Source organism: Melanostigma gelatinosum, assembly GCF_949748355.1.
Source record: "Melanostigma gelatinosum genome assembly, chromosome: 5".
Classification (NCBI taxonomy): Eukaryota; Metazoa; Chordata; class Actinopteri; order Perciformes; family Zoarcidae; genus Melanostigma; species Melanostigma gelatinosum.
In genome coordinates this window covers 415,001-427,500 of record NC_136638.1, presented here as the reverse complement: position 1 = coordinate 427,500, position 12,500 = coordinate 415,001, and the positions used below count along the sequence as shown (strand labels likewise).

General features: G+C 44.8%; 1 protein-coding gene across 4 annotated transcripts in view; it reads left to right on the top strand.

Annotated features, from left to right (window-relative positions):
- uvssa (UV-stimulated scaffold protein A) overlaps positions 1–12,500 on the top strand; it is a 42,595-nt gene that overhangs the window by 24,831 nt on the left and 5,264 nt on the right. For 3 of the 4 annotated variants that reach the window (XM_079268057.1, XM_079268054.1, XM_079268055.1), the window contains 4 exons: positions 3,603–3,774; positions 4,980–5,111; positions 6,031–6,214; positions 6,286–6,397. In XM_079268057.1, the coding sequence (XP_079124183.1) occupies positions 3,603–3,774; positions 4,980–5,111; positions 6,031–6,214; positions 6,286–6,397 (600 nt within the window). The remainder of the gene's footprint in view (positions 1–3,602; positions 3,775–4,979; positions 5,112–6,030; positions 6,215–6,285; positions 6,398–12,500) is intronic. The other variant, XM_079268056.1, reaches the window with a different exon arrangement.

Sequence of the window (12,500 nt, the reverse complement as noted above, 5' to 3'; positions counted from 1 at the left end):
AACAGTCAGCATTAAGCTCTCCCAGTGCTGCTCTGTCAGCCATGTTCAAGCTTCTCACCATCACTCATAGAGATTCATAGTGAACGTCAGTCTTTACTGTATGTGTGTGTGTATTGATGGCACCGCAACAGAACATGTTGCAGACAGTGCTGTTATTGCTACGTCAGCCATGTTGTTGTGGCTGAGAGGTGGCCTTTGACCCCTGGCGAGTTTTTCCCACCAGCCTCCTGAGTCATTACATTCACACTGAGCCTCTCCTCTACCTGTGAGCCCTCTCCACTCCCACCTCCCCCCATTACTAATCAATTAGACGCTAAAGTAATTAGATTGTATCTGATATGCGCAAAACGTGTGCGTGTGTGTGTGTGTGTCAGGGTGATTAGTAGACTAGGTAATGATCTACAGGGGCCATACCAAACTAACAATGCAACCTCTTTAATGAGCCCCTATTAGCCCTGCACCTAGATTCCCCCCCACACACACACACCAGCGACTGAGCAGAAGTGAAAGGACCCTGCATACATATCATTGGTTGTTTGTTTGATTGGTTGTACTCTTCAGTCTGTACATTTACACATTGTTGATAGTTATCGAGCTTCCTACTCGAATGGTTTTCTGTGTCACCTTCTCGTCTGAGCGGCCACTTCCACCATCCAATAGCTGTCAGTGACCAAGCATGATGGGGACAATATGCCGTCAAAATAAAATCACACATCTTTTCACATCAAATCTTTTTTTTTTTAAACAAACTAGGTCTTCAAACGACAGAGGAATTATTTACTTTGACCAATTTTTTTGAAAGATATATAAAGCATGCAAATGTATTGTATTCCTGAAGAAAGAACCACACGGTTAAACATATGTTAAGGTGCATGCCCTGTGGCACAATGCCACACACACACACACACACACTTGTGACGGAGAGATGTTTTCACAGCGATGGCTGTAGCTGACAGGAACCCAGCAGCTGGCTCTGCCAGCGTTTTCAGTGGCGCGTCTTACATGCAGCTCAGTGGGAAGAGCGGGTCGACCTACTGAACCCGCTGCTCCTCAGGATGGGTTAGATGCAGAGGTCAAATGTCATGCATGTACCTGTATGTATATGATGATCATAAAGTTTACGTTTTTTTAGGTTCTAATTTTCTATGAAAAAATATTTCAATTTTATTATTTTTTATCATGAGCTTTATTGCCGCCGCCATCTTGTGCAACCCACAGTGGCACATGCGTCTCCCAGTCTTTCAGATGATGTAATAAATGAGTCGTGCTGCTGCCTTTAGTTGACACAGACTAAGGCACGCTTCACAGCGGCCAGTGCTTTGCTTGAGCTTGCTGAAGAGGCATTCCCCCGTTTGGGACCAACTTTGTATTAGCGCATGCTGCTATATTGATGCTGAAGAGAACTTGCGTGTTCACTATGAACTGTGGGAGTTCAGAGAAGTCGTAGAAGTTTCGTACTGTAATTTGAATGAGTTGATGACAACAATTGTGTCGCCCAGCTCCAGTTGGCTCCAGTTTATAATGTTTCCTGTAAACTAGTTGTAGCTGTTACGCTATAGCGTCTATTCATATATATTTGATTGAATTAAAAAACAAAGTATGCCAGTATGAAAGGAATCTCTCGGATTTCAAAGGTGATTGATATTTGTTTGTAGCCCTGAGTACTGTTCCTTCATCAAGTCATCTGTTCTCTTTCTCTGCTTAGCCTTTATTGCTCTCTGTCTTCCTGTCTGTTCATCTCAGCCAGTGGATCACGTTCATCATTTCTCTACATTTATTCTCCTCTTTCCTTTCTTTGAATTTCTTCCAGTGTTCATTCATTCAGAGAAAGCCTGCTGTTCTATTTCCTCTCTTCTTCTATCTCTATCTCTTCCTCTCTTTCTTACCCTCTGTCCTGTTCTGTCATTCTGATTATCAGTCTCTTATCCCTCTCTCTGCTGTCAGGACACTATCTCTCTCTTTCTCAAATTAACATTTTAATTACAGGCCCTGCTTAACCCGAGAAAATCAATACCTCTTTTTGCCTTTCCTCATTCGCTGTCTCCCTCGCTCTCTTTGGCTCAAACCCCCTCAACCCCTCTTTTCTCTCTCTTTCTCTAACAACCCCCCTCACACTCTCACACATACACACAACTATACACCTTTCCTGCCATTGATCTGTGTGTCTTAACAGCCACAACATCCACACAACCCTCCGCCATGTGGCAGTTTGAAAAGAGCAGATTGAGTCGGTGTTTCACCATCCGACAAAGAAAGAGCGAGGCTGTGGTAACCGGCAATCACTTGACTATTTAGTTCTGTTTTATTTATTTATGTTGAACTTTACTTTGAAAATTGAACAGTGCAAAACGTGTCCACGGTAATGGACGGGGCCATAAGCAGGGTTCAGGAGCCCAGAGCTGTAAATACTGGTTGATTAATCTGCAGAGAATGATCTCGGTTGTGAAGTAATATTTGGTCTATAAAATGGCAGAAAACAGATGTTAAATGTCTTGTTTTGTCCGATGAACCCAAACCATTCATAGTACTACAATGTAAGAACAAGAAGAGGAACAAATCTCACATTTGTATTGACCCGAAATGGATTTAGTTCCACGTTCTCATAACAGTGCTAGCACCGTCGTTATCAGCTGTGATTGAAATGAAACGAACAACGAAAAGTTTGTTCATGAAGTTTCTGTCAATGAAATCATCCATTATTTAAGTTAACGCCGACCGGATTTCGCTCAGCTGGATTTGACTAAAACAATTTTTTTTCTTCATGACTTTCAGCATAGAATGTTTGATCCAGCTTCAAGTGGTTACCATGTAACGTGTGGTGTTTGTTTTGTGCTCTACATCCATCTCAGACACACACGGCATGACATGACAAACAGCAACACATGATTCCTCTTGGAACTCACCTTTTGGTTTGCTTTGAATTGCATGAAATCCTTTGTGAGATTGTCGAGCTGGTGCCAGTAGTTCTTAGTTCAGAACAAGGATTGTATTTAACACTCGGAACCTTTTCCTCTTTGTTCTTCTCCACATTTATACGTTCAGGCAGAAATCAGTTTGTTGTTTTTGTTTGTAAATTGTAAGCAGCGGAGAACATGCAAACAGTCCTTTATCCTGTTCAAGTAGAAAACACGGCGATCGAGTCTCTGAAGCGTCCAGCTTAGCCCCAATAATGTGTGGGATCAGCATGTTGGCAGCTGTCGGCTTACTGCTTCCCTCTGATCTCACCTGCTGTGTGTGTGGGTCCAAGTCCTGCTCAGTCCCCAGAGACCCTGGTTGTCCCAGTGTTTGACCACACACACACACACACACACACACGCATGCACAGAAGCACTTTCATAACTTCATTCTGTATCTGTCAATTCTGTTAAGCTCCAAATAGGTCAATCTGACATTATGATAAACAGCCAAAAGTACAATGTGTACATATCCTTGCAGTAAATGTATGAATGATGTACAAGTGATTGGATTGGATGGGACATATGTTTTGTGTGGGTTGTAATGATTTACACTTTGCTTCAGGCTTTTGTAAAAGAGAAACAGCAAAGTGTGTCATTACAGGACAGTGTTCATAGGATCTTAATTCCTCTTGTCTCTGCTGGCAGGTTTGGATCCGTCTCCTTCCACCTCAACAGCACCAGTCACAAAACAACCTCCACCTCTGTCGTCCTCCTCTCGGCGGCTGAAGCGGCTTACAGAGGAGGATCAGGATCCAACATGTGCAGCTGCCACACTGCGCCACCTCAAACAGAACCTCCCTCTGCCCAAACAATCCAGGTGCACCTACTGACAAGTCCTATCACTCTACCTTTCACCTTTCCTCATCTCCCTTCACTTCCTCTGACCTTCTCTTCTCCGTCCACCTCCTGCAGAGACTCAGGGAGTGTGCATTCTCACACCAGACATTTACCTTCAGTTTGTGATTTACAACTGTTACTGAAACTTAAAACACATTTCCGAACAGTAATGTGTCACTAAAATGCACAAAAAGGACAAAATGTTTCAAGAGGAGAAGTTATTGTTCTACTTTGGTTGTAAATTGTAATTTAAAGCCTATAAAAGTTTGCCAGTTGAATGGCCTAATCCCGAAGCCTCTGAGTGTTCGTGTTCGTGGGACCAGGTTCACCCTGCTCACCTTATTCTCACACTGAACTAAGGTGCATGGGCATTGAGTCCTTTCGTGTTCTTACGTCTGCTTTTGGGGCGGAGGTGACGGCACGAAGCAAAGTAATCACACTTCTGCTCTACCACGGATATAAGAACATAAATTGATGCAATGCGAAAGGCCCCGAGTTCAGGCATGGAGTACGTCAGGATTCAGAATGTTTCCACCTCTGTACCGTGACGTTAGACAGCCCTTCTGACAGGAACTGAAGCCCTGATATCCCTCTATGCTCTCTTCAAAGCCACTAGACTCGTGTGACAAACACAATCATCTTTCCTCGCAGGACATGTGAGTTGCTGGTAAACTCTGCCACCATCACTTAGCTTTTTTGTGTTCTTGTGTGACTTTGGGGAGTCCGAACTTACCCATTATAACACGAAAGTTCGATCTGCAACCTCAGAGCTTGATGCCACATGTCCTTTAACCTTCAATGGAGAAATCATGTTGTGAGGCGTTATTGATTTTACATATTTCTACAGCATCCTTTAAGAGATCATTAGAGATGAACCATATTAGCTCTAGCACTACAGATGTGCTGCAGTTTGATACCTCATGCAATAACTCCTGAAGTCACTTTTTCTTTTTAATTAAAGAGGTCAACTTTTAGTTCAAGCAATTCAAAACTTAATTTGAATAAATTCCCCTCGTTGTACTCCTTTGTAAGCATCAAACACACCAGCTTCATATGATTCCATAAGTGCTGTCCACGTACTCTGACAGTCTATACATCAAGGTTTCAGTCAATTGTGATAGTTGACCACAAACTCTGAAGTTGAATGAGTTGGTTTCACTCTCCCTCCACTGATCTCTCCTCCAGCAGCAGCTCCTCAGGTCCCAGTTCATCTCAGCCCAGCTCAGACCAGAAGGCTGTCGATGCTCCTGTGGTTCCGTTTGGTTTGGACCTGTACTACTGGGGCCAGGAGCAGCCCAACGCTGGCAAGATCGTCAAGTAATGCACCAGACACACACGGTGTGTCACTGATAGATATAAAGACAGCTGTACACATGACTGTACAGTTTAGTGAGTTGTGTGTTTTGTCTCTCAGATGCTATGTCGAATTGTAACCTGGGTTGGCATATCTTTGTTACAATATCTGAATAAATGTCAGTGCATATTTTTCAGTGTTTCACACATGGGGAAGAAAAATCAATGTCCCTCAAAACTTCCACTACAGTACTTTTTACATTTAATTCCATACAGCAAAAGACGGAAGCCCTGCATGGCAAGTGAGAGGAACACAGATAGTAATCCATTTTCTGAGTCTGAACTAAACAGTTTCTCTCTTGTGTTTCTGGCAGGATCATTTGTTTGTTGTTGTATTCATATCTTTGGCCACTAGAGGCTGAAGTGCACCACTACCTCCCTGTTCAGGAGAGTTTTGATATTTCCATGCACTCTAAACACAAGGTACATATATTCTGTTAACAAATGATGTAAATCAGAAGAAGGAACCATGAATACTTTTCGTGCTATTGCAGCTGATTTGATGTTTCGCTGTTTAATGATTGTAAAATGAACAAAAGATGTTGACCTAACAAGACGTTCTCTTTCACCTGTTTCACAGATGAAAAAAGTCACGAATAAAATCCTAAAAAATGATGCTGGCAAACCTTTCTTCCACCTGTTTCACAGAAGGAAGAAAACGTCACTTTATTTCATGAAAGCTTATCCTGGCAAAAATCTTTTCTCAACACAGGAGAGAAAACTGTTTCCATCAGACTTATAAAATAGAATATAGAATATATCAATCGTTTTTTCTCACCTGCCTTTCAGGGCTTCCATAAACAGAACTCTGTTATTTGTGGAAGCATCTGAGATGCGGGTTTCTGAAACATGACTTATGGTCCCATGTCTTGTCCTTGTGCAGGATGTCCTCTCAGCATCAGTTCTGGGTTCCCATTGATGTGGATGAGGAGGTGGAGAACAAGGAGCTCCTGGCAGAGAGCAGGAGTAGATATATCGCCTTCCCTGGGAGCTTCACTCCTGTCAACCATTACTGCAGTGCTTCACTGGGCAACGGAAAGCTGTGCCAGAGACAGGACCGCCTCAAGGTACCAGGAGGAACACAGAGTGATTTTCTGTCAGTGTGTCGGTGTTTGAGCTGTGACTCTTTGTCCGTCAGTGTCCTTTCCATGGTCCGATCATTCCCCGAGACCAGGAGGGACGACCCTGCAGGCAGGAGGACCGACTGAGGGAGGAGCAGGAGAAGAGGAGGAAGAGTGAGGAGCAGCCTGGTGAGGAGTGACACTCACACATGCGCTCACATACTTCCTGAAGTCTAAAAAATGTAACAACAATCTTCCTCAGACCATTGAAGTCAGAGAGGAATTGCATTCGCTCTTCTGTCCTGCATTAGTAGTAAAGAAACGGTAAGAGCTGCACCTATACATACTCATTAATATGCTGCTATGTGCAAACACACACCAACAAAAGGCACCTGCATTCAGACGAGCAGGTTACAGCTCCAGGAACACTGAGTTCAGAAAGTCCTTTTAAAATGGAGAAGTAAAACAACAGTGTAGAGGTGCTTCAAAGGTTGTACAGCAGCGTGCTATAGCAGGACGCACTGATGCTTCAACATAATGGTAATTGTGTTTTGTGTTTCAGCTTAATGTTCAATCAAAGTAGCTCCTTATTTATTACATCGACAGTCTTACAGACAATTAGCTTTGAAACCGCACCTTCTTCCGTCTTCCTCGGTGGATAGAGATTGCTCACTCTGCATACAGCCATCACAATGAACTCTTTAACAGAAGCTCGTAAGTTAAGTTATTTCTATTCGTTAAACAGAGGGAAACCATGACATGTGTTTTAAAGCCCTGGAAATAGCAATTAAGGTAACCTTGAATTTTTCTGTTTTTGATTTTTAAATTTTGTTTGGCAAACTACTGTTTCCATGTAAGAACTTTAACTCTCAGTAATACTACTGATAACCAGATATACTGGTATTTATATTCCTCAAGGTCCACTTACTACCTTTTCCCAGGGCTTTCCAGATTGTGGTATATGATATGTGCGATAGTCATCATAACAATATATTGACTCACTACAAGTTTATTGAGGATCTTAAACACAGGGGTTTGACAAAACATGACTCAACGTCCACTTTCTCGCTTTTCCAGAGCTTTTAAAGGTGCAGTGTGTCATTCTTTTGCTCTTCATAGAGGAACGATCTTACTGACGAAGGTGCGTGAGTGGATTTCGTAGCATGGCTCAAGCACTTTAACCAGATTTAGAAATCCTTTGTTTTCCACAGCGGAGTGTCCCCGTCGCTGACAGACGGGATGGTGGCGCTTCATATGTGTGGACATGTCCGATGTATTGCCGTTATCGTGTGTCTTTCTCTTTAAACAACGCCGACATGCCGCAACGGTTTTGTCCACCACGCCGGGGACTTCTGAAGTTCCTCCGCTCACCATGACTTTCACTGTTAAATGCTTTTAACACGCCCCGTTCACTTCTTCTTCTTCTTCTGTGGTGTTTAACAGCAGCTTGCATCCTTTTTGCTGCATTGCTGCCATCTTCCGGTTTCAGTCAGTTCCTATGTTCCCAACTACTGAACTGTCCCCATCAGACCCGTTGCTCGCAAGACGTTTGTAAAGCACCTTCTTCCCAGATTGCTAGATCCCCACTCTATTGTATTATTCAGCTCTCTTCCTCTCATCCCTAGCCTGCATTTCTCCCAGCATGCCCCTCCTCTCTGAGCTGTGTCTAATACAGCAGGTGATGACGTGTACAGTTCCTGGTGCCTCGTGCTCACAGAGACCGGTTGGATGCTTCCCTGTCATGTGTAGTGTGCTGCGTAGATTGCTGTGCCCTGTTCTTAATCTTGATATTGTAACCTCTTCTCTCCTGTATCTTACACTGTTCACGTTACTCTGAATTGAATGTAGGTGTCTCCCCCTCGTCTCCTGGTCCCAATGTTGTTCGCTCCGTTCACGTGAACACACTACTGCTTTCAGCGGTGGGCCTTCTGTGCTGTCCTACAGAGCTCCGGTTATTTGTTTCTATTGGTGTAATAATACACCAGTGGCGGGCCGTCAGGGCCAGCTAAGCCTTCTCTGCTGGCCGAAACAGAATCACAAAGTGATAGCTATTTTATCATTTAAGAATTGTTTTCCCTTGATCTTATTTTTTCATTGCACAGCTCCTGTCTTCCTCTGCTTCCAGCACAGCTTGTTTTAAGGAGAGATCCAGCCCGGTGTTGCGTTTGCTGGCCTGTGTTTATTTCGCTGGCCGGTGTTTCGGTAACGCAGGTGTTACGGTTTAAAGTCAAATGAACTCAACTTGCACTCTGTGTTCTTGGCTGGTTAAATTCTTCATTTTATGGCATTGCCATTTACTCTGATGCGTTATTGTCCATATTGTGTATTTTCACCTCATGACAACACCACAAACATTTGCCTCGTTCATTTGCAGCGCTACAAAGATTTGTTTTGGAAACCAGCTGTATTCAAAAGAGCTCTGTGGTACACTTCAGACTGCTGCATGGTGAACGAGCAGTGCGGTTGATCTGGGGTCACCATTTGATCTGCGGTCACCATTTGATCTGGGGTCACCATTTGATCTGGGGTCACCAGTTGATCTGGGGTCACCAGTTGATCTGGGGTCACCATTTGATCTGGGGTCACCATTTGATCTGGGGTCACCATTTGATCTCCGGTCACCAGTTGATCTGGGGTCACCAGTTGATCTGGGGTCACCAGAGGATCTGGGGTCACCATTTGATCTGGGGTCACCATTTGATCTGGGGTCACCATTTGATCTCCGGTCACCAGTTGATCTGGGGTCACCAGTTGATCTGGGGTCACCATTTGATCTGGGGTCACCAGTTGATCTGGGGTCACCATTTGATCTGGGGTCACCAGTTGATCTGGGGTCACCAGTTGATCTGGGGTCACCAGTTGATCTGGGGTCACCATTTGATCTGGGGTCACCAGTTGATCTGGGGTCACCAGTTGATCTGGGGTCACCATTTGATCTGGGGTCACCAGAGGATCTGGGGTCACCAGTTGATCTGGGGTCACCAGTTGATCTGGGGTCACCATTTGATCTCCGGTCACCAGTTGATCTGGGGTCACCATTTGATCTGGGGTCACCAGTTGATCTGGGGTCACCATTTGATCTGGGGTCACCAGTTGATCTGGGGTCACCAGTTGATCTGGGGTCACCATTTGATCTGGGGTCACCAGTTGATCTGGGGTCACCAGTTGATCTGGGGTCACCAGTTGATCTGGGGTCACCATTTGATCTGGGGTCACCAGAGGATCTGGGGTCACCAGTTGATCTGGGGTCACCAGTTGATCTGGGGTCACCAGTTGATCTGCGGTCACCAGTTGATCTGGGGTCACCAGAGGATCTGGGGTCACCAGTTGATCTGGGGTCACCAGTTGATCTGGGGTCACCAGTTGATCTGCGGTCACCAGTTGATCTGGGGTCACCAGTTGATCTGGGGTCACCAGAGGATCTGGGGTCACCAGTTGATCTGGGGTCACCAGTTGATCTGGGGTCACCAGTTGATCTGGGGTCACCATTTGATCTGCGGTCACCATTTGATCTGCGGTCACCAGTTGATCTGGGGTCACCATTTGATCTGGGGTCACCAGTTGATCTCCGGTCACCAGTTGATCTGGGGTCACCAGTTGATCTGGGGTCACCAGTTGATTTGGGGTCACCAGTTGATCTGGGGTCACCAGTTGATCTGGGGTCACCAGAGGATCTGGGGTCACCAGTTGATCTGGGGTCACCAGTTGATCTGCGGTCACCAGTTGATCTGGGGTCACCAGTTGATCTGGGGTCACCAGTTGATCTGGGGTCACCATTTGATCTGCGGTCACCAGTTGATCTGGGGTCACCATTTGATCTGCGGTCACCAGTTGATCTGGGGTCACCATTTGATCTGGGGTCACCAGTTGATCTCCGGTCACCAGTTGATCTGGGGTCACCAGTTGATCTGGGGTCACCAGTTGATCTGGGGTCACCAGTTGATTTGGGGTCACCATTTGATCTGCGGTCACCAGTTGATCTGGGGTCACCAGTTGATCTGGGGTCACCAGAGGATCTGGGGTCACCAGAGGATCTGCGGTCACCATTTGATCTGGGGTCACCAGAGGATCTGGGGTCACCAGTTGATCTGGGGTCACCAGTTGATCTGCGGTCACCATTTGATCTGTCTGATTTGTCATGCTTGACATTTTATTTTTGCTTGTCAACAATATGAATAATTCAAATACCGCAGTCAGAAGGTGCATACACACTGGTTCAAATGAACATTTTAATGTCAGGATGTGCAGAAAATGCAAAAAAGAAACATGTTGGATTAAATATGCTGTGATAACGCTGTAAATACCTGCAGAGATACCTAATGGTTCTTTGCAATGATTGATGGGCAGTGCTTAGTTGTTTGGCTAAACTATTTCACAATGTCAACTAATTAAATGACAGCCTGCATTATGAAGGAAAAAAATAAATGACAGAATCAAGTATGTCTGACACTGCAGATAGCTAACAGACTTTAAACACTGCGGTGGTTATCCTCCCGTAGGTTAAACAAGAGTCTGGACCGTCCCAGTCTCCACTGCCTGGGTCAACCTTCTAGCTCTTCCTTGTGTGTGAGGACATTTGGATTGTGCTTCGTCTGCAATGGTGATTTATTGACTTTAGGACCTTGATTGACAGCACATGAGTTATTTTTACGAACGGTATTATTTAATATGCTGACCCTCATGTAGCCACAATGGAATGATCCATATTTCATAACCACACAAGCTAACTTGAGATTGGCAATTGGATCAGATCAGAATTGTTGAATATTTCAGTTTTTAGGATTTTACAGTCATCAGTTTAAAATAAATAAATAAAAAGCCAACTACTGCTAACAGGGCAGGAATACGTGAGTTTGCTCACTTTTTTTTGTCATTCAAACATTATTTCACGGTCAACTTACTTGCATTTTCTGGAGATTTCATCAACATCGGTTCGCACTGTGAGCAGCCTGACGAAGACTGAAATGTGGTTGAAAGGACTGGAATTTTAAAAAATGGTCCAAAGAGCTTTAACTGTCGTTAACCTATATGTCAATGATCCCCAGAAATCATGTTTGTGTGGACAAACATGCAGTGGCCCATGCAGTGGCCAACTACAACTGCACTATCCATCCACTGCTGTAGATTCAGCCCTGAAAGTCTGATCACATTGTTTCCTTTCTGTGCAGCAATACTGATGATAAACAGACCAGGTCAGCTGTTTTACACATCATCGTTGTTTGATAGTGTTTGTTTGTTATTGTGTGATCGGACAATCAACAGTCTGCAGGATGCCCACCACCAGCTGTGTGTGTGTGTGTGTGTGTGTGTGTGTGTGTGTGTGTGTGTGTGTGTGTGTGTGTGTGTGTGTGTGTGTGTGTGTGTGTGTGTGTGTGTGTGTGTGTGTGTGTGTGTGTGTGTGTGTGTGGGGCGCGCATGCCGTCCAGTGAGTTGTGAAATAGCATCTTTTGTTACCAACTACACTATCGATCCATGAGTCAATCTCACACCTGGACACCTGGACAAGCACACGTACATCAATCTCACAGTGGCCTGAATAAGTTGATGGACCAGTGGCCTCAGATCCCTTCACTGTTCAGTCACACATTCACACACAAACAACACTCGCATGTATGTACAGTGAGGTTAAACAGGCAGTGAGGAACAAACTTGGTGTAGTGTGAACAATTCATAAAACTACAAGACTTTAGCCCTGATTTTGGAGCTCCTGAGATAAAGTCCGAGATCAGAGGCCAAAGCGCGTCAGCTGGGCGCTCGCACATCAGCGCCCGTGCTATGTGTGAACTGTTCAAAGACACAAGGCAGCTAAAGATGCATTCCAGATATCTAGCACACTAAATATCTGATCTGTTGGGGACTTGGAGCCAATGGTAGCGCCAGAATGAACCTGGCGGATAGATCGACTCGCCTGTAGCCTACAAGTGGGTAATACGTGTTGCATTCGCAATGTTTTCAAAACCATGGCTACACATTATGACCAACATTTTGTATCAAGCTGACAGCATCAAGAACCATTCATGTACCAAGAACAGTCCTAGCAGACAGTCTGGCAGTTTGGCTGAGGACCCCATTGAATACAATGGGCAGCATTGGTGGGGGGGGTTGGTGATGGATCTGGTCCGTGTTGCTAAACTAGTGACTGATTGCACTGCTGCTGGAGCCTCCTGGTGAAGCTTCTCACTGACAGATGAAGAGAAGCAGGTGTTGATATCATCGTAGGAAGCGCGTGGCTGTAGGGCATAGGAAAGTCACCATAACAATTTACAAGAAAAGGGGAAAAATAGGAAGTTGA